The sequence below is a fragment of the Daldinia caldariorum genome, assembly GCF_022478825.1.
Source record: "Daldinia caldariorum strain CBS 122874 unplaced genomic scaffold F4812scaffold_8, whole genome shotgun sequence".
In the NCBI taxonomy this organism is placed as follows: domain Eukaryota; kingdom Fungi; phylum Ascomycota; class Sordariomycetes; order Xylariales; family Hypoxylaceae; genus Daldinia; species Daldinia caldariorum.
The window spans coordinates 113,904-133,010 of record NW_025953044.1 but is presented as its reverse complement, the minus strand read 5'-3'; the positions used below and the strand labels follow the sequence as shown (position 1 = coordinate 133,010).

The window sequence follows — 19,107 nt, the reverse complement described above, 5'->3', positions numbered from 1 at the left end:
TAAAATGTAATTCCGTTGCCCAGCCACAAGAAGTTGCCATTTTCCCCTTAAGTTAAAAAGCTCAAATGACAGCCCATCCCAATACGCCCAGTCAATGACCGAATATCGACCCCCCGGGGAAAAGGATTTTATGCTCGCGACATAACGCCCCATGCTCGGATAATGTTGTCGGTGTAACCGGCGAACAGAGTCTGGCCGTCCGCGCTCCAGGCCAAGCTCACACACTCGGGCTCTCGGCTCTTCTTGCCGACCGAGGTGAACTCGGGCTTCAGCTCGTCAACCTTGCTCTTCTTCTCGAGGTCGAAGATGATGATGCTGCTGGCGGTAGCGGCGCAGAGCCAGTATCGGTTAGGAGAGAAGACGAGGGCGTGGATCTCGTCACCGGCGTTGAGAGAGTACAGGTGCTTGGACTCGTTCAAGTCCCACAGCATGGTGGTACCGTCCTTACCACCGGAGGCGCAGAGGGATCCGTCGGGGGAGATGGTGACGGTGTTGATGTAGCCGGTGTGGCCGATGTGGTCGGTCTGGAGCTTGCAGGTGGAGAGTTCCCAAACCTAACGAGCGGAAGAATTAGTAATTGGTGTTTTTCATCTCATTTCCCAAAATACCATGAAAAAAGGGGTAGCGAAGTTGTATATCATCAGTGCAATGGTGTTAAAGATGTCTCATGGCTTGCGAGCAAGCTCTGAAGTAGCAAATACTTGAATATGCAGAGCATCATTTGAAAGACTTCGCGGGATTCCTCCTCTTTTTTTTTTTCTTCTTTTTTTGGAACAAACGTGACAAAATCGGTGGTGTTGTAAGACGTACCTTGACGAGCTTGTCCCAGCTGCTGGAGACGATAACGGGGTTCTGGGGGTTAGGGCTGAAGCGGACGCAGGACACCCATTCGGTGTGGCCCTTGTCGGTGATGGTGAACTTGCAGTCACCTAGAGTGTTCCACAGCTTGATGGTTCGGTCTCGGGAACCGGAGACGATCTGTCGGTTGTCTGCGGAGAAAGAGACGGAGAGGACATCGTTGGTGTGGCCGACGAATCGCCTCGTGGTGGTACCGGTAGCGAGCTCCCACAATCGGAGTGTCTTGTCCCAAGAAGCGGAAAGGGCGTAAGCGCCGTCGGAGGAGATGACCTGAATATCGAATTCCGTCAGCAAAGTTTCTTTCCTCCACCATTATTATTATAATTATTATATCCACCACTCGTAATGATTTTCAGTGAGGGACAAAACATACGCAGTCGGAGACGATGTGAGAGTGACCGTGGAGAGATCGCTTGGGGTATCCGTATTGCGACTCGTCGCGAGTGAGGTTCCAGATAATTAGGGTCTTGTCACGACTGCCGGACAGCAGCATGTTGGGGCTATACGACGATAGGTAAGCTTTTGCGATTGGTAAAGTACGAATAGAGGCGTTATTGTAGTAAATGATGGTTCATACTTCTCGATAGAGGTAGCCAAACTGGTAACCCAGCCATTCTATAATAAAGAAATCCGGTTAGCCATGCGTTTGTTATAGGTGGTTTTTCGTAGATAATTAATTTATTAAATCTCCAGCTCGAGCGATGTCACTGCCATTTGTTGGTGTTGTGCTGTTGGCGCCGCCGAGATGACGAATAAATAGAAATATAAAAAATAAAAATAAAAATAAATCGTTACTTACGTGGCCCTCGAGAGTGCCCTTGAGAATAAGTTGCTCGGCCATTGTGAAGGGATACTCGAATCTTTCGCGAAGTACACCTTTAAATTGTTGGCGAGGAGGGAAGTGTTGGATGTGCTTCGCTGAATTGATCGAGTGATCGAGATGGTTGTCTTGACAGACTTGAAATTTTCCCCGAGAAATTTTGTGTGCGAATTTCTTAGGGTCAAATCGCTAAATTGACGGCAGCTCCCTAAGAAAACAAGACCAGCCTTGCCGCACCAGCGGGGCTCTGTCCAATCAATTAATCGATAAGTCCAACGAACGCCCTAAAAAAAACTTTGGAGCTAGCTTGTATACAGCTGCACATTAGTTTCTTCGCAGCTGGCAAAGCAAACTGATCTCCCTAACTCTACCTAAGTTATGTAAGTAATTCATTAGTAGGTACAATACTGCGTACATAGGTAGGTAGGTATTTTTACGTGCTTATGTAACTACAGGGAGACTAAGGAACTAAAAAAAGGGGAAGTAAAGAATTAATAGAAAAGGGGTCGTGAAAGGAGCCATACAATTACCTTCTTACGATGCGGTCGTAAAATAAAGCATTAATAACATAACCTCCGTCGATGCTCAAAAAAGTAGAATCGAGTTATCAGAACAACGCTTAAATTGGGTATCTTTAAACAATAACATCTGAGTGTGTATCTCAAAATCGCTAAAAATTAGGAATAGCTCTTGCTCTTCCTCAAGGAGCGATTGGTCTAGCCTCCTCTAGCGGCATTTCACGCATCACTCTCAGGATGTCTAGAGACTACAGGGACGCGTAGGAATAGGTAATATCAACCTAGTTCCCCGACAACGTAGCATAATACTTCTGTGTAAGGCGGCCAAGAGAGCTTAATAAAACTCAACACCTTAGCCGAAAGAAGCTGCTCGGGAGATAACCTATATCTCACTATTAATCATGTCAATTCTCTTAAAACAACTCAACCCAATACAAGGAAATACAGCTTCTTACCGCTAAGACCAGGTATTAATCGCCCATCGAGATCATGTGTGGCGTCCGTATCAATATAAGTTACCTATCCAATCCATATGCCCGGTCGTCATATTAGCCCGTTAAAGGGATCGGTTTGCGGCCGTCGGCTAGTTTTAGGCATGCCCTTCCGCCCGTATTTAGTCCCAAAGTTAACGATCGTGCTATGGTCGGCGATATCCGGCGCGCCGCTCGCCGGCGGACCGGCCTTGGGTAACAACTCGGACATGATTGTCTCCCAGTTTTGATGTCGTTTACGGCTGAGCGGTTCGCGCTGCGCCACCGCTCTGAGTTCCTTCTGCCGACTGATCCTAGCAGCCCGGTTAATTCGCCTCAACGCCGCCTCGCCCTTCTTCGCATCCGCCTCCGCTTGTAATTGCTCCTTTTCTATGTCGGGCTCTAACTTCGCGGGGGTGAACTTGTAGGTGTGCGCGCTAGGAAATGCGGGAAAATTCTTGGGTATCCACGGTCGCGCTTCTTTCTCCTTCTCTCCTGATAGCTCCTCGCCAAGGAAAGGCCTCGGCTTCTGTAAATATTGTACATCCTCCGTTACGGGGTCGAAAAATGATGGCGTAAGGTATTCTTCTCGCACCGGATTCTTAAGATGCAATTTTAGACTCGATAGGTCAACGTCGTGACGACGTAGGATGAGCTCGAAATCTTCGGGTATAGGATCGTTTCTCCTTGCCGCATTTGCCGTACGACGGAGGTGCTTGATGAAGCCCGTGATATCTATATTACAGTTAGAATGCCGGAGAATCGAAAAAGTAGAAAAAAAAAGAAAGAACGCGTCTATTTTGCACATACATGTGTCAACCGTCTCCGTAAAGCTCTCCAGAGCGTCAGGAGTAGCAGCATCAAAGCCTACGTGCTTCAGCGCCACGCCTATAGAACGTCGTAGCCCATCTCTACCAAAATCTTCCGCGTTCGGTCTCCTCACCACGTTATAAGCGGGCTTTTCTAACGTATCAACATCGGCTGGCGTGACAGAACGGGAATCGGGCTCGGTTGTTCGTTGTCGCTTAGCCTGAGGCTCTTGTTGGGGTTCGTCATCGGTAGGAACGGCACGCTTGAGGGAGGAATCCATCATATGAAATTAATTATTAAATTCGATCTGCAATTCGTATATCGCGAGACCGGGACCGTAAGAACGAGTATAACAAAGAAGGGGCTTCTGGCGAGGCACGCAAGTCTCCTAATCTCGGTTTGAAAACGAGGTGCTTCGCACCAGTTATTCGCACGAGTCGTATGGTATGTATCCAATATTCCCGTCCTTCCAGGCGGCTCGTTGCAGTAGGATAAAAATTAAATATGAAGGAAGCCGACGAGATGGCTATGGCTGCAGATTTCGTCGGCGTATGCGTGAAGAAAAAACCAGACTATCGAATATTGCCGGCAGAATACCCGCGCGTTCGTTCGTTCGCACGGAAATAGCGTCGAGAAGGCGGGGGATAAAGCTTCGCCGAGCTTAGCTGGCTGCTCGTCAAACGCCTTCCCTACGGCACTTTGGCTTCTGGTCTCGTAGACCTCGATATCTCATGAATAAACGCAGTTATCGAATTATAAACAGCGACGTTGCGAACGGACGCGGTGATGTCGGATCCTTTCGTAATTCGAGAAGATATAAGAGCGGATTGAGAAGCCTAAAAAATGCGATAATCAAAATATGTTGAATAGGCTTATTCAAAGCAGCGATCAGAAAGAGATGGTCGACAAGGCTGGCTCTGTGATTGAAGTTGAAGATGTTGAAGATGTTGAGAAGAAGGAAACGAAGCTTGAACCGAGCTTGAACCGACAGGGATTCCACTAATTCACGCTGCGGCCTTGTAAAGTGGGCCTGAAAGAGCTAAGGTACATGTACCTACCTATGTTGTCTTTAATCGATACGTACCGTTCTATGGTGCCATGTGGCCGGTGTGGCCGCAAGGACCGATTGTGGCTTGACTACCTGGCAGGCGCGAAAATTAAATGAGCAGTTGACCCACAAAAACAACAGCACATACAAGACCAACCATGTTGAATTCAAAAAAATTATAGAAATTCGTAGAAAGGTAAAGAAGAAATAAGGAAAATCACATAAATAATATATACTTTTACAATTATTTTGATATAATTCGTGTATTATTTACTGTTAGTTTGGCTATAGAATTACAAGTAGCTGAAGTAGGTTATTAGTTTTGGTAGGGCTGCTCATTTAAAACTCGAGGCCGCCAGACTACTTGACAATGTTGTAGAGACCTATGACGAAACACCATCGTGAAGCATGCCGCAGCTGTCCCATTCATATGATAATGGAAGCATTAAAATTGGTAACGGTATAAAATTGAATTGATATGAATTCTTTCAATTTATTTACACATTTTGAAAAGGTTTATAAGGGTTAGTTCGGCGATCCTATGTCACTGATATTCTAATGTAGTACTTTATACGATTTAAAGTATTATTGTTTACCAGGTAAATAATCAATAATCGAGCTGTTAGTGTGCTATTAGTGTAGCGCAAAATAGCAAATAGCATGCGCGAGGACTTCATCACCAAAGTTGCTTGCGACTAGTCATACACTAAAGTTCTATTATCATCATCCCCCGACGTAGGTACCTAAAATATATAGAGATATCGCTGGCTGAACTGACTCAAGTAATTCATTATAGCCCATCTGTTGGTACTTAATCGCACGCACATCACATAGATTACTGCTCTTGTGATATACTAAGATACTAATAAGAGGCTGGCTTAGATGTTACCCAGGTGGCGCTTCTCAATTCCCAACTTGTCTATTACTATAGCCATCTGTAGACGTGATAATGAATCATCATAAAGCCAAGTTAATAAATAATTAATAAATCTAGGCCCGAGGTGCATCTACGTCGCTTCCCAACCAACGTATTCGACGCGGCTGGTTTGCTTCGACATCTAGATGTCTCGGGAACAGGTCTGTTCAGCCTACCGGAGGATGATCTTAGTCGCTTAAAACAGCTCAAGATAGCATTCTTCTCCGACTGCAACTTTACCGTCTTTCCCGCCCAGCTGGCGTCCTGTCCAGATGACCCGACGTGCCGGAGAATTCTCTGCCGCCGAAGCCTTCGCTGGTTTGATCCTGACCAACAATCGGATAAAACGTTTACCTAAGAGCATCGGGCGGTGTGGACGCCTCTAGGAGTGCTTGCTGACCGCACACCAACCGAGTTGCCTGCCGGAAGACATGGTCGCATGTAGGAAGCTCGGCCTGCTACGACTCTCCGCCAATCGCCTCCGAGAACTGCCAAATTGGCTCTTCGACCTACCTGGGCTCGCTTTCCTCTCATTTGCCGGCAATTCGTGTTGTTACTACTCCTCCTCCTCCTCCTCCTCCTCCTCCTCCCTAGCCGCGACCTAAAAGGGTGTAAGTGATACCACCACCACTCCTTTCAGCTCCCTTCCCGATGTCAGCTGGACGGATCGTCAGGTTCACCACCTCCTCGGCGGAGGCGCCTCGGGACTTATCTCAAAGGGAGCATGGAACGCGACCGGCCAGGCCCGAGAGGTAGCTAGCTGTCAAGCTGTCCAAGGGAGATGTGACGAGCGATGGAACGCCCGCCGACGAGATGCTAGCGTGCGTCACCGCGGGATCCCACGCTAATCTCATAGATCCTCTGGGGAAGATTACTGATCACCCGGATAAGGAAGGGCTCGTCATGCAGCTTGTGCCAACTTGCTTTAGTGTCCTAGGGCTCCCACCGTCCTTGCAGCGTTGCACGAGGGACTGCTTCTCGCAGGAGATCAGTCTAACCACACGCCAGGGTTCGCGAATCCTTCAAGGCGTCGCCGCCGCAGCAGGACACCACCTGCACGACCGAGGCGTCGCACATGGGTAGGTATATATACGCTCATAATGTGCTCTACGACCAAGAAGGAGAAGAAGGAGGGGGACACGCGCTTCTGGGCGACTTCGGCGCGGCGTCTATCTACGGGTAACCTAAACCATAAGCAGCAGCGCTAGAAGCTCGAAGCGCTGGCCTTCGCCCATCTGATCGAGGACGTCTGGCGAATCGCCAGGCCGAACTTTGACGAGCGGGAGCTACGAGTCGGTGTGCTGCTCGCGGCTCTGCATCGTCAGTGCTCGGATCCTACCGGGGCCATGCGGCCAAAATTCAATGAGATCACCCGGTAGTTAAAGTGCCATAAATCGATAGCTGGCGGTCGCTACAGTATGGGGTTGTAATCACAAATGCTACTGCGGCCAGATAGAGTGACGGACGCGTTCGGTTGGGTCTCGATGATCTGGCATCAAGGATTCGCTCGACAATTACAACGGTGTGGGGGGGAGGGAAGGAATGGGCTATGAGATGATACCTAATCTCCATTTTTCGATCAAATCCCGAGGTTCCTCTTTTATTATTATTATTCTTTTTATTATTATTCGTTCTACGATGTTGTGCATACGGCAGGGGGTGGGCAGCTTGAGATATGTTAGGCCCCGGTAAGACAAGTTTTCTAGAAAAAAAAAAAAAAAAAGATATTGCCATTATAAAAAAGGATACAAGTCATGCTTCCCTATTATGACCCCCCCAAAAGAGACATATCATACACTCACTATAATAATACATATGATATCGGATCCGTAAAGCCGACGCCTCTCGGGATTGGAAACGTCTGGGCTTAACTCCCCAACGTCGGTTATAAGTTAATAATTACTAGGTAGATTCCCATTTGTTTCGAGTGGTAGATGATGACTCGGGATGGTTAAACAAGCGTAATATACGTGACATTAGGGGGGAAACCATCCAGCCGCTCTCACATGCCCCTTACTATACGAATCGTAGTAGGTCAGTAGTTACAGGCTCTTAGTTACAAGCATGATTTCAATTGATCTTACTCGGTCGAGTCGTTATACATCGCAAAGTTTATTATTTACATTAGCCCATATTTTATTTTTATTTCTCCTTTCAGCTCCGAATACTCACCTCCCATTTTAAGGCATGGCCCGTTCCTCCCGCAGCGGAAAATATGTAGGGAGCTACGGAACCGCCCGCTCGTACATGTATATTTCTACGGACCTACATTTGTTGACTGCCATTCTCACTTAGGCACGGCAGGCAAAGACCTCGTTACATGGAGAGGGCTGTTCGGATTCGTTTCGTATCTTTTTTTTCTCGGAAGTTTCCCACCCCGGCTCGACATAAACAATTCCGACACGCGGCCCTCGGGGGAGACCCGAAAGAATATGTACGTATATGCAGCAGCTCGCGCCTGTCTTGTGCCTGTCGTGTATGCTTGTTGCTCGTTGTATTGTACATGCTTGTTATATGTACGTCTACGTATCCGTCTGTATGTAGAAGCCGGACGCCGTTTGGGGTTGTATCGCCTCCACGTACCTACAGTTGTCAGTACGATGAAAGGTAACACTCGACAGCGGTTCTTATTCCGCTCCGCCTCGTTCACCAACCTATGGATTGACATTAACCTACCTAAATTACACCTTTCAAGTTGGAAAAAAAAGAGACAGCTATAATAATAAAGATCTTACGTGTGACTCGCTGACAGTTCGTTTCACCCCTGAGAGCACAACCCCTTCCTTCCAGCGGAGTACTATGCATTTTTGACAACGACTCGCGCGAGAGGGGCAACAAGGTCCTCCAATCGCTTTCTCATTACTCTTGCGGGATTCGCACGGTCGGCTTTTAGCATATATCGTTGCATCCTTCTCGCACGAGAAAAAGAAAAGAAAATAACAACTTTTTGTAACCCTTGCACAATATGCCCATGACCTCGCTCATACCCATACCCATGCCTATGCCCCTTGCCCTTGCCACCTTCTAGAAGTCCTACGGAGGAATGCAGGCCCGTAGATTTTACTCGATCGTAAGGGTGTTTACCCAACTTATTTAAAACCAAGCGAGAGAACATGGAGGGTAAGTCTCATATATCTAGGGGGATAACGGGCAGGGAAAGCTAGCGTACATTAGAAGACAAGGGGGCATCGGCGTGGGGTTGAACTGGAGAAAGATCCACACCCTGCATGGTTCTTTTTCGTACGCCTTAGCACGTTAACACAAACATAGTAGCGTAGTTGTACGTAGGTATGTATGTAGCATTGTTTTGCCTACGTCAGGTAGGTGAAATAGATGAGATACGTAAAGTAGTTAGCAGATAGGGCGGCCAATGACGACGAAGAATCCGTGTTGGAGATGGGTAAAAGATCATGAAGTTTCACCCACGTGAACGTCATGCTCATCATGTTCTCTTATTAATCGAGGCGTAAGTATCCTTGACGAGCGGTTAAATACCATTGCACATACCGTGTCACGTAGTAATCGTAGCCCAAGCCCATTTCGACGAGGCAATCGACTTATCTATGGTCGGGATGAGATACTAAATAATAAATTGTTTATGGCGAGGCGTAAGACTATCCCGAGGGATCGTCAGGAGCTACATAGTACACACCTTTACAAAGTTTACAAGTTTACAAGCACGTTGTCACTTACAGGACTTGCGCAAGGGGCGGTCAGCACGAGACCCTTTTGTTCTTCTTCATTTTCGGCTTACTTTCGCCTCGCCCTCGATCAGTGACGGATGCTCGTGTCAATTTGGATCTGGCATGCAAAACAGCACATGATTAATGCCTCACGCATAGCGCCGTGATTTCGGATACGTACATGCACGGCCAAGCCAATTAGGGTATTCTTGGCCGGGTTATACGGCTTCGGGATGGAGAATACAGATATGTACGAGCATGTCAATATATAGGAATATGTATGGGTATGGGTATGGGTATGGGTATGGGTATGGGTATGGGTATGGGTATGGGTATACCTATTATATAGGATATGCGTGGTAAATCAGTAAGGCGAATCAATAAGGCGAAGAAAAGTATAGATTCTCGCTTCTCGTTTGGCATGCGGCATTGTAGATCGTAAGCAGCTCCTCGTCCTGCGTCTATATGCCCAGATGCCCTTGTCTGCTTGTATGATGGCTCCTACCCGCATCGAAGAGGATAGATCAGAGCATTATAGTCTGATCGACGAGCCGAATCGAGCCAAGTTCTCAAAGGGAAGGCGGCAGGGCGACAAAAGAAAAGAAAAGCGCATCCACTCGGTGGATATCTCAGCCATTCAGTCATCCAGTCATCCAGCCATCTCAAATCACGGCGGGGAATTTCCTCAACAAGGGCCATAAGGGCATTTTCTTGAAGAGGTCTAGAACAGATTGGCGGAATCACGTTGGCTCTCGGATCTGCCATAATACGTAGATTTTTCGAAGCACCCGCAGATCCGCATTGACCTCCCCATCAGATTTCGCAGATTACCGGCCCGAGCGTACATATTTTGACACAATTTGAATACGTGGTCAGCGTAGAAGGATATAGAAATGATGGAATGTAGGTAATTTCTCCAATATTCTCAAGCTTTAACTTGAAAAAAAAAATAAGAAAATGAAAAAAAATGAAGGAAAAGAGCGATTAGACTACACTAGACTTTAATGGGGTAAAATAATAATTACGATTAAACTTCATCGTTGCAGGCGCTTGTTACTTGTGGCTTAATGTACAAATTCGTAACTACATGCACTAAATTAACAACTAAACTTGAGCGGATAAGCCTCCTCCATGTACTATATCTTAGTTGCATCACCACTAAAAACAGCATTTAAATATTGTATAATGCGGGCTTTAAACGGAGTAATACATAAGTACATCAGATTTGGGGGTGGTTCTCGCCTCGAACTTCCCCCAAATAAGCTCTTGTCTACCTAACCTGTACCTAACCTTATGTACAAAGTAATTCCCCCAAGTAAAAGGAAAGTACTTTATTTTTATTTTTACTTCTTTTTTTCCCCTTGTCTCACACCCCTCCAACCAAAACCCCCATCTTCAGATTCACTCCCCTGTCCATCTTTTCCATTCCCCGAGCGGAAGAATAAAAAAAGAAAACACAGAGAAAAATAAAAAAGGGCACTAAACCTCAAATTGACATTTTGTTGCTATTACTTATGCATCACTATGTCGAGCTGTTATTAGACCATCGCACATGCATGCAGATGCTATTCATCGTCATATCAAGACAGGCTGCCCTGTCCTGCCCTGTCCTGCATACTTTTACTATCTTATACCATCTCGTCTCTGGGCCCTTCGTGACCTGTGACCAACCTTTATTATTCCTTCGTCGACAACACGTTTAATCACTCGGCCGAGAGCGCGGAAATTGTATATATACACTTGCTACTATCTCTATATTCGCATTTACCTTTATCCTCGTCTTCATAATTTTTATATTTACGTTCTATATTTATTTAAATTTATTTACATCCTAACGTATAGAATATACATCGACACGAATTCTCGCCTGGCCTCTCAAGGATTATCTTCTATATCGGACCCGTGGTTATCTTGGTTCCGCTCCCGATTGTCAAGGCATAGCCTGTTCACCCACTTCGAATCCCAGTCGATTTCTTGGTATCGGTTGATTACTTGGCTCGATCCAACTTATATTGGCTCGGACGCGGATTTGCCAAGCTTATTCTACAGCCCTAGTCATACATAGTATATTCCCCCGGTATACGTCGATTTTCTACTTTATGTCACGCCCTTTCGTCGTTAACCTCGAGTCTTGCAAGAACGAGGCTGCTATCTTTCGAGCATGTCGTAGTGGTTGGTATACCCCGTTGAAAAAAATTCAATAAAAAATCGAATAAAAAATAAATAAAGTAAGTTCACTCTCTTGCTGCCTACCATGTTATACTTCACGGCCCTAACTAACAGCCTAGAAGCTTCTTCTTCTTCTTCTTTTTTGCTTGTCGCAAGCCAGTTTCTTGATATCATGTTTCCTATAGACAGGAGCCTTCTCCCGTCTCTAACCACACGTAGAGCCCTGATCGTGGTTGATCCCCAGAACGACTTTCTGGCTGAAGATGGCGCCCTACCCATGAAGATGCCCCCGGATCTCCCAGAGCGGATAGCAAATCTCGCAACCTCGCTACGACAGGGCGGCGACGATATCATCTGGGTATGTAGTAGATTCGAGAAATCGCGCTCTTCTCTGGAGGAACAAATTCTACCGTCGGATCGGTCGAGCTACTCCCGATCCCCAGACGTCTCCCGAGGTCGTCGAAAGCAGACGCCGCCGCAAACGAACCAGCAACTCGAGTCGCCGGAAGCGTTCCTAGCTCAGGAATCTCCAGGCCAACCAAAATGCGTACGGCCAGGTACCTCCGGGGCGGAGATACACCCGACTATTAAAGGGGCTGTCGGACCTAGGGATTTTTCGATAGTGAAGTCGCATTACTCGGCTTTTAGGTCAGAGCACCTACTTCGCTTATTACGCATGAGGCTCGTCACGGAGCTCTTCATATGCGGCTCTGTAACTAATATAAGCGTTATGGCGACCGCTATCGACGCCGCGAGCCACGGATACACGATTACACTAGTCAACGACTGCTGCGGTTACAACGCCATCGCGCAACATCGTAACTCCCTCAAGCAGATTTCTAACATGACGGGCTGTGAGGTCTTGCTCGCGGGACAAATAGTGGCGTCCCTAAAGCCGAAGCCGAAGAGCTCTAGAAGGCCAGGCGATAGGCCGGCAACTTCTCCAGCGGGCGGATACTCTACAGTACGTCGTGCCGGGGAAGAGGATAATTATGCTGCGTCCTCGGCCTCAGATCTATTATCTTCGTTTGAAAACCTGTCGCTAAACTCTCAGCGCGCAGCCGATGTTATTCCCCGCGTCCAATCACCCGCGAAAGAACAGCCAACATCACCGATTCAACCCGTGGTGAAACCAACAGCGCAGAATAATCGAAAGTCACGTGCTAGTTCCACGGTCGCGCCCGATGGCGAGGTAGAATCCAATCCGCATCCGCATCCGCACCAACTCCAGCTCCAGCTCCAGCAAAACTCGGACGACCATGACTCACAAACATGTGGTCATACCGATCATATCTCTCAAATCTCACCGCGGGACGATAAAGCCTCTGTTACTCCACAAGATTCAGAAACGTCGCATCAACCAGACAAAAAGGATAAACCAAGTGTTTCCGATTCGGTTAGATTAAAAAGCGACGAATCCACCTCACCAGCAGAAGAGAGCGATTCTAATAAGCCTTCTCCTATAGAAAATACGACAAACTCATCAGGAGCTGTGAGTGAGCCGTCAAACAACGAGAAGCACATAGCACGTATCGAACGTCCATTGGAAGGTTCGAACACTAAAGTTGACCAAAGTAGGACAATGGCGTCAGAAGTAAAGCCGAGGGAGTGCGAGCCTCTATGTGAAGGTGATACTAAAGTCGTATACGACGTGCTACCACACCCGCTATCGGAAAATATCTTTCAGAAGGTGAGAGATGAGGTTCGGTGGCAAAGCATGTCTCACCAGGGCGGCGAGGTGCCAAGACTCGTCGCCGTCCAAGGAGAAGTAGAAGAGGATGGCAGTATGCCTATCTATCGCCATCCGTCGGACGAATCGCCCCCTTTATTACCATTTTCACCTACGGTACTCGAGATTAAAAAAGTTATCGAGAAGCAATTGGGACATCCCTTAAATCACGTACTAATACAATTTTACCGCCACGGTAACGACTATATCTCGGAGCATAGCGATAAGACGCTGGATATCGCCAAAGGCAGCTATATCGCTAATGTTAGTCTCGGGGCCGAACGAGTTATGGTGTTACGAACGAAGCGACAACCAAAACATAAGAATTCGGTAGACGGAGCAGAGCTTTCATCTCCAGAGACTAAGGAGACTAAACGTCAGATCCAACGAGCGCCTCTACCTCATAATTCGCTTTTTCAGATGGGATTACAGACGAATATGCGATGGCTTCACGGTATCCGACAGGATAAGAGGTTGGATCGCGAAAAAACCCAAGAGGAATTAGCTTACGACGGTGGTCGCATCTCATTGACGTTCAGGAGGATAGGAACCTTCCTGGATGGTGAAAATAAGCTAATTTGGGGGCAAGGAGCTACTTCGAAGACGAGGGAGCACGCGAAACCTGTGATCAACGGACAGACGCCCGAAGCTATCCGGATGTTACAGTGTTTCGGGCGCGAGAATCAGTCGACAGAATTTAATTGGGACGAGTATTACGGTGCGGGATTTGATGTTTTGCACCTCACCGCCGCGGCCCGACTATTCTTGTCGCCGGATCCGCTGGTTAACATGCGCGTTCAACTAATGTTGGCCGAGTATGGAATTGGTTATGCGAGAGGTAGTATGTCGTCCTATCACAGCGGAGAAGATGGCAAACCTAGCGGGAATCCTCCCATTAAATTTGTCGATAACGACTCCTCGAAGACGGCTGTTCATGGAGAATTCGAAATTATGGAATATCTCCAACGCCAATACGGCCCTGAAAATAAGGACACAGCACGGAATACTCAAGAAGAGGCGAATCGCTACCAGGAAGCACGTACCTTGTTAGGAAAGCAAGAATTGCCAAAGGAGGACCTGGATACGTGGGATAATTACGCAGCGGAAGGTAACGACTTCATCGCTGGAAATACTATGACCCTTGCCGACTTTGTATTCTGGCCCATCCTTCACGAGGCGGTTGGAACACGAGGACAAGACGTGTTCGAGCAAGATGGATGCGTATACGAGAATTTGAAGAAGTACTACGAGCGCCTTGAGATGCGCGACTCGGTGACAAAGGTACTAGCCGTGAGCAGATAAATCCGGTGATATTGGAGGCCTGCCTCGACGTTTGAGAATTCGTCCTTGCTGACCAGCAATACGGCTGCGGCGTCGATGAATAGTCTTTTTTATACCAGAAAAAGCTTTGATATAAGCGTTCACTTTGGGCATAACATTGCGTGGGCGTATGGACGGCTTTCTAGCTTCTAAGGGGAGGATGACAATGGATGAGCAAATCTAGCGAGACGAGTTATATATAAACCAGAGGCTTGTATAACGGATTAACGTAAACGTATTGGCGTTACAAGTTAGAGTAAGATGAATGAATAATAAATAAATGAAATAAAATACTTTGGTGTGATCGTCTGGCTATGTTGGGGCTTGACTGCTTGTAAAAAACATAGAGAGGCACATCCATGAGACCAGCAAAAAAAAAAAAAGAATTAATTAATCAATTATTCCTCCACAAATAACTCCCAACCTTCGAACTCGCTACCCATCCCGCATCTTCCACAACCTCCTGCCTCCTATCCCTATCGCGCAGTGCTTCTTCTACGCTCGCGCCCGCCGGAAATCCCTCCACCTCTTCCCTCTCGACCCTAAGCCAGCCCTTCCAACCAGCATGTACATCCCCCTTTACGCTCGCACCGCCTCCTCCCCCTCCTCCTCCTCCTCCTTCGCCCCCGCCAATCACCACCGTGCCCCACAGCTCCCGGCCCCGGCTCCCGTGCGCCCCGTACAGCATCCACTCTCCTGCCGCCTGCACCGCCGCCCGCACCTGGTCCCGCGCCCGCGCGGGCCGGCACACGTATACGTGGCGCAGATCGTCCAGCCGCGCCGGATAGCTGCTCGGGGAGCGGGAACCGACGAGGCGGGACACGTCGAAACGGCGCTCGGCGTCGACTACGACCACCGCGTAGGTGTGCGGCTCGGCGATGAGCGAGGATATCAAGTGGTACAGGAACGGGAGGTATCGCCCGCTCACGGAGAGGACAGGTGGTGGGGTGGATTGCGCTGCTTTGTGGTGGCGAGTTGCTATGTTGGCTAGGGCCGGGATGGGGATGTTTGGGCGGATGGGAGTAGAAGAGCCGGCTGGGGGATGTAGGCGGAGGGAGTTGAGAAGCTGGTGTGTATCGATTAGTCCTATTTTTAAATAATCATAATGATCATGAAAAATAAATAGATAAATAAATGAATCAAAAGGGAAATAAAATAGTTTACAAATAAAATGAATAAATAAAGTCATGGTTCTGCGATGATACATCCGCTATAAGAGCGATGGGTAGGTAGTATATATTGTATTTATGAACCGGTGATAAGATAAGATTTAATCGAAGCTATGAGCCATCTTCCTTCCATCTTGCATCTTTCATACAGCATCACTCCTATAGTTTTTTTTTTTTTTAAAAAAAAAAGAAAAAAAAGAAAAAGAAAAAAAGAAAAAAAGAAAGAAGAAAAATATGCCAAAAGCGCGACTTAGGAAAGCATAGACATACCTCTTCCAAGCTGCCCTCTTCAATATCACCCAATAATTGAGCACCGACGTGTTTCGCCGTTGCCACGTTCCTATTCATCCTCCTTTTCTTTCCATTCACGTATATCACATATTAATAAAAGAGAGAGAGAGAAAGACGAAGAGAGAAAGACAGAGTCGATATGGCACCCCCGTGCCGAGTCTTCCCAGCCTCCCGGCTCGAATCCGAGATCCAAGCGACCGAGGGCCGCGCGCGCAAAGGCGGGCGGGTCGACCTGTCGGCCTGCGAGCTCTTCTCGATGGTCCAGTACGAGTGCCAGATCGATCGCCCGGACGTGTCGAATAGTCCGGTGCGGTGCTGGCCCGTGCAGCGATGGTTTCGCCGGTGAGTTAAAGCTTGTTCGCCCTTAACAAAAAAAAAAAATAAGAAAAAATAGTAATGTAAATCTAATTATTTGAGTTGGGGGTTTAGATGTCAGGATAAGAAGGGGAGTTTTATGGTTGAGACAACGATTTGGGAGGGGACCAAGAGAGATGAGAGTCGCAGCGGGGATACACAGATACATTGACGTATAATTTTATGATAGTTATCTTAAATCGCAGTATAATGCAGTATAAGGTTGATGCTACTGACGTTCTAATTTTCAAATTTACATACTACAACTACGTCATAACCGTCATACGAACAAGGCCGATAACACGCCCAATCACACAAATATCATCAAATTACGCTGCACAAGACAATAGGATAGAAAAGAAATGCTCAGGGAGCCTAGATTCGGTAGGCGGGTACTCGTTCGTATAATGCAGTCGGCCGTCCCGTCTCCAGCTTTCAAAGTATGACCACCTTTTACAGCATTCCCCCAACCACAGTCAAGTTATTCTCGTCTAGTATCTTATATGCTTTTCCTCCCCCTTCGCACTGCTGCTGCTGTCTTCGCACTTCGCAATCTAGACGCTTCTCGCGGCGGCTCGCTCCTGCTCGAGTTTCCTGTAGAAGTTGTCTCGGGCATAGGTGCGCGGCATGTGGTATCCGTGCCTTGAATAATGCAAGTTAGCCCATTACCTATTTCTTTACTCGAATTTCCCGCTCCTCCAGGGGGGAGGGGGTATGCTTTTATGAACTATTGTCCTTACCAGTACAAAGAGCCGAAAATCGAGCCCAATCCTGCGATTTTTGAATTAGCTAAAATGCCCCCTTTGTACGATATTTGAAGCCCTGGAAATATAGGATCGTTTCCAGCAATGGAGCGAGTAAACGCACCGAGCGCAATGGCGAGGTCGGTAACTAGGCCCCGTCGGAGCATCTATAATGACGAAAATCAGCCTCGAGAACTTGGAGGGGTTATAAGCAGCGATGGCAACTGAGCTAATAACTTACGCCGGTGATAGGTGCGACGGCCATTTCGAATGCGATTCTAAGGAGGACGTGCGAGAGGTAGGTTTAGCGGGAAGATGGCGGGCGAATTCGTGGAATTCTCGGGTATGTCGTTTCAAAAAAGTTGGTTGGAAATGAATGGTATGGTATGATCAAGTTTCCCAATTCGCGCGAAGCTTTGGAGAGGAGCTTCTCTCTGCTGTATGAGTCACGTGAATTAGTCGATTACATAGCTAAATACATAGCTAAAGTACCTAACGCGGTACGATTAGATTAGGTACCTCCCTTTGATCCGACACCCGGCTAAACATCGGCAAAACTCGGTCTCCTAACCGTCCCTCCAAAGCATTTCAACTTTTTTCTTAACTACAACTTCGAGATCACCCTTTCGAAAGCCCGCTCTATAAGCTTCGCACCCCCCTCCCAATCTCGTAGAAGCCATGAGCTTACATCTGCCGGCAAGGCGGGTAGCCACAGCCGGTACTTTTTCACCTTGTTCGAATCCCGCCCCCCTAAAAGCTAGCTAATCAATTATTTTCTTTTAAATATAGCAGCGCGGACCTCCACCACCACCGCCGCCGCCGCCGCCGCCGCCGGCAAGCCATCCTTACATCTACAATATCTACAGCCCACGACCCAGCGCCGTCATGCCTGGTTCGGCTGGGGCTCCTCGAACTCCGCCAAGTCGCCCTTCGCGCAAGAGCTCTCCCGCCGCGAGCGCGAGCAGATGATCGCCGAAAAGAACATGCAGCGAACCCAGGGAGCTTCCATCTTCGAGGAGGAGATCAAGGAGACGGAGAAGGCGGCGGCGCAGCAGCTACAGCCGCCGGGCGAGGCGCCTAGAGATATACCGGAAGACAAGAAGGTCGCCGCTACGCCGATCGGCGCCGGTACGAAGGTCAAAGAACACATGGAGCGAGCCGAGAACCCCGACCCCCGGTGGCGCGTCCGCTTCCTCAAGAAGAAGGTGATGCAGATGGTGCGGGACGGCGACAAGCCGCTCACGCGGGAGCAGCGCGTGCGGCTCACGGAGAAGGAGCACGCGAGCGCGAGCCCGAACCTGCCCACGAGCACCAAGAAGCTCATGTTCCTGTCGCGGCAGATCGCGGGCAAGACGGTCGACGAGGCCATCACGCAGATGCGCTTCAGCAAGAAGAAGATGGCCCGCGAGGTCCGGGTCCAGCTCGAGGAGGCCCGCGACGCCGCCATCGCCGCCCACGGCATGGGGCTCGGCGCCGCCCAGGGCAAGACCCTCGAGAAGCCCCGCAAGATCCAGACCAAGGACGGGCGCTGGATGGAGGTTTCCGACCCGTCCACCTTGTACGTCGACCAGTCCTGGGTCACCAAGGGCCCTTGGCGCGGCGTGCGTATCCAGTACCACGCGCGAAGTCGTATGTCGCAGATGTGGAGGCCGACTGCCGGTAAGTTTACGTTTATTCATCTCTCAAACTATGCCCCCTTCCCCCTTTTCCCTTTTTTTGTTACCAAAAAAAAAAAAAAAAAAAAAAAAAAACTAGCTTTATGTTTCGACTTGTCGAGTGAGCGAGTAAGAAAACAAGTTAGATAAACATGAATAAATGAATAAAACACAAAGATTACTAACCTCTCATTTTCTTGTAGCCATCTCTCTAGTTCTCAAGGAAGAAAAGACGAGGATACGACAGCACGACGAAAAGGTAGAGAAGCAGGCACGGAAACGCCCATGGGTACATCTACCGAACCGGCCCGTTACGGCACAGAGACCATATTACAGCTGGTAAAAGGGAAGTACGAATAGCCAGTGTAGGTAGGTAGTCAAGGGGGTTTAATTACCTATGATATGAAAGCTTGCTCGATGCGATTATGAAGAGCGGATTACAGCTGCACATGCTTTCATGTAAGAGATACCCGAATCATCGGGCCATCTCGATACTTGTACCATACACACAAATCAAAATAAACAAATCAACTCGATGAGAATACGTACGTTCA

The 19,107-nt window shown here is 48.1% G+C and overlaps 8 protein-coding genes across 8 annotated transcripts; 4 read left to right on the top strand and 4 right to left on the bottom strand.

Annotated features, from left to right (window-relative positions):
• Positions 1 to 128: 128 nt before the first annotated feature.
• On the bottom strand, positions 129 to 1,699 carry F4812DRAFT_451078 (cross-pathway control WD-repeat protein cpc2; the record flags this gene model as incomplete). Its single annotated transcript, XM_047936159.1, has 5 exons — positions 129 to 554; positions 811 to 1,128; positions 1,232 to 1,358; positions 1,436 to 1,473; positions 1,658 to 1,699. The coding sequence occupies 5 exons, from the start codon at positions 1,697 to 1,699 to the stop codon at positions 129 to 131; spliced, it is 951 nt and encodes a 316-aa protein (XP_047790097.1).
• A 1,040-nt stretch (positions 1,700 to 2,739) lies between these two features.
• F4812DRAFT_459070 (uncharacterized protein) lies at positions 2,740 to 3,756 on the bottom strand (the record flags this gene model as incomplete). Its single annotated transcript, XM_047937476.1, has 2 exons — positions 2,740 to 3,401; positions 3,477 to 3,756. The coding sequence occupies 2 exons, from the start codon at positions 3,754 to 3,756 to the stop codon at positions 2,740 to 2,742; spliced, it is 942 nt and encodes a 313-aa protein (XP_047790096.1).
• A 224-nt stretch (positions 3,757 to 3,980) lies between these two features.
• F4812DRAFT_459069 (uncharacterized protein) lies at positions 3,981 to 6,623 on the top strand (the record flags this gene model as incomplete). The annotated part of the gene is made up of 6 exons (XM_047937475.1): positions 3,981 to 4,087; positions 5,519 to 5,788; positions 5,856 to 5,987; positions 6,081 to 6,261; positions 6,332 to 6,387; positions 6,449 to 6,623. The coding sequence occupies 6 exons, from the start codon at positions 3,981 to 3,983 to the stop codon at positions 6,621 to 6,623; spliced, it is 921 nt and encodes a 306-aa protein (XP_047790095.1).
• A 4,841-nt stretch (positions 6,624 to 11,464) lies between these two features.
• F4812DRAFT_451077 (uncharacterized protein) lies at positions 11,465 to 14,323 on the top strand (the record flags this gene model as incomplete). The annotated part of the gene is made up of 2 exons (XM_047936158.1): positions 11,465 to 12,370; positions 12,530 to 14,323. The coding sequence occupies 2 exons, from the start codon at positions 11,465 to 11,467 to the stop codon at positions 14,321 to 14,323; spliced, it is 2,700 nt and encodes an 899-aa protein (XP_047790094.1).
• A 206-nt stretch (positions 14,324 to 14,529) lies between these two features.
• F4812DRAFT_376206 (uncharacterized protein) lies at positions 14,530 to 16,098 on the bottom strand. The gene is made up of 2 exons (XM_047931993.1): positions 15,781 to 16,098; positions 14,530 to 15,407 (listed from the first exon to the last, which is right to left on the bottom strand). Exons 1-2 carry the CDS (start codon positions 15,856 to 15,858, stop codon positions 14,736 to 14,738), a joined length of 750 nt encoding a protein of 249 aa, XP_047790093.1. The 5' UTR covers positions 15,859 to 16,098; the 3' UTR covers positions 14,530 to 14,735.
• F4812DRAFT_427548 (uncharacterized protein) lies at positions 15,650 to 16,343 on the top strand. The gene is made up of 2 exons (XM_047934107.1): positions 15,650 to 16,143; positions 16,231 to 16,343. Exons 1-2 carry the CDS (start codon positions 15,941 to 15,943, stop codon positions 16,325 to 16,327), a joined length of 300 nt encoding a protein of 99 aa, XP_047790092.1. The 5' UTR covers positions 15,650 to 15,940; the 3' UTR covers positions 16,328 to 16,343.
• Positions 16,344 to 17,284, bottom strand: F4812DRAFT_427545 (cytochrome-c oxidase, subunit VIIa). Its single transcript, XM_047934106.1, has 3 exons — positions 17,140 to 17,284; positions 16,896 to 17,065; positions 16,344 to 16,797 (listed from the first exon to the last, which is right to left on the bottom strand). The coding sequence occupies exons 1-3, from the start codon at positions 17,161 to 17,163 to the stop codon at positions 16,710 to 16,712; spliced, it is 282 nt and encodes a 93-aa protein (XP_047790091.1). The 5' UTR covers positions 17,164 to 17,284; the 3' UTR covers positions 16,344 to 16,709.
• A 193-nt stretch (positions 17,285 to 17,477) lies between these two features.
• On the top strand, positions 17,478 to 19,106 carry F4812DRAFT_376138 (ribosomal protein L22). Its single transcript, XM_047931992.1, has 3 exons — positions 17,478 to 17,616; positions 17,688 to 18,557; positions 18,757 to 19,106. The coding sequence occupies exons 1-3, from the start codon at positions 17,577 to 17,579 to the stop codon at positions 18,894 to 18,896; spliced, it is 1,050 nt and encodes a 349-aa protein (XP_047790090.1). The 5' UTR covers positions 17,478 to 17,576; the 3' UTR covers positions 18,897 to 19,106.
• The last annotated feature ends 1 nt before the right edge of the window (position 19,107 follows it).

Bases quoted from the DNA above. Each gene is read 5' to 3' on its own strand.
- F4812DRAFT_427545 (XM_047934106.1), bottom strand. From the start codon at position 17,163: ATGGCCGTCGCACCTATCACCGGC. The intron at 17,066-17,139 runs GTAAGTTATTAG...TCGTCATTATAG, and splicing joins CCGTCGCACCTATCACCGGC to ATGCTCCGACGGGGCCTAGT. The intron at 16,798-16,895 runs GTAAGGACAATA...GCATTATTCAAG, and splicing joins ATTTTCGGCTCTTTGTACTG to GCACGGATACCACATGCCGC.
- F4812DRAFT_376138 (XM_047931992.1), top strand. From the start codon at position 17,577: ATGAGCTTACATCTGCCGGCAAGGCGGGTAGCCACAGCCG. The intron at 17,617-17,687 runs GTACTTTTTCAC...TTTTAAATATAG, and splicing joins AAGGCGGGTAGCCACAGCCG to CAGCGCGGACCTCCACCACC. The intron at 18,558-18,756 runs GTAAGTTTACGT...ATTTTCTTGTAG, and splicing joins GATGTGGAGGCCGACTGCCG to CCATCTCTCTAGTTCTCAAG.
- F4812DRAFT_376206 (XM_047931993.1), bottom strand. From the start codon at position 15,858: ATGAATAGGAACGTGGCAACGGCGAAACACGTCGGTGCTCAATTATTG. The intron at 15,408-15,780 runs GTATGTCTATGC...GATACACACCAG, and splicing joins AAGAGGGCAGCTTGGAAGAG to CTTCTCAACTCCCTCCGCCT.
- F4812DRAFT_427548 (XM_047934107.1), top strand. From the start codon at position 15,941: ATGGCACCCCCGTGCCGAGTCTTCCCAGCCTCCCGGCTCGAATCCGAG. The intron at 16,144-16,230 runs GTGAGTTAAAGC...TTGGGGGTTTAG, and splicing joins GTGCAGCGATGGTTTCGCCG to ATGTCAGGATAAGAAGGGGA.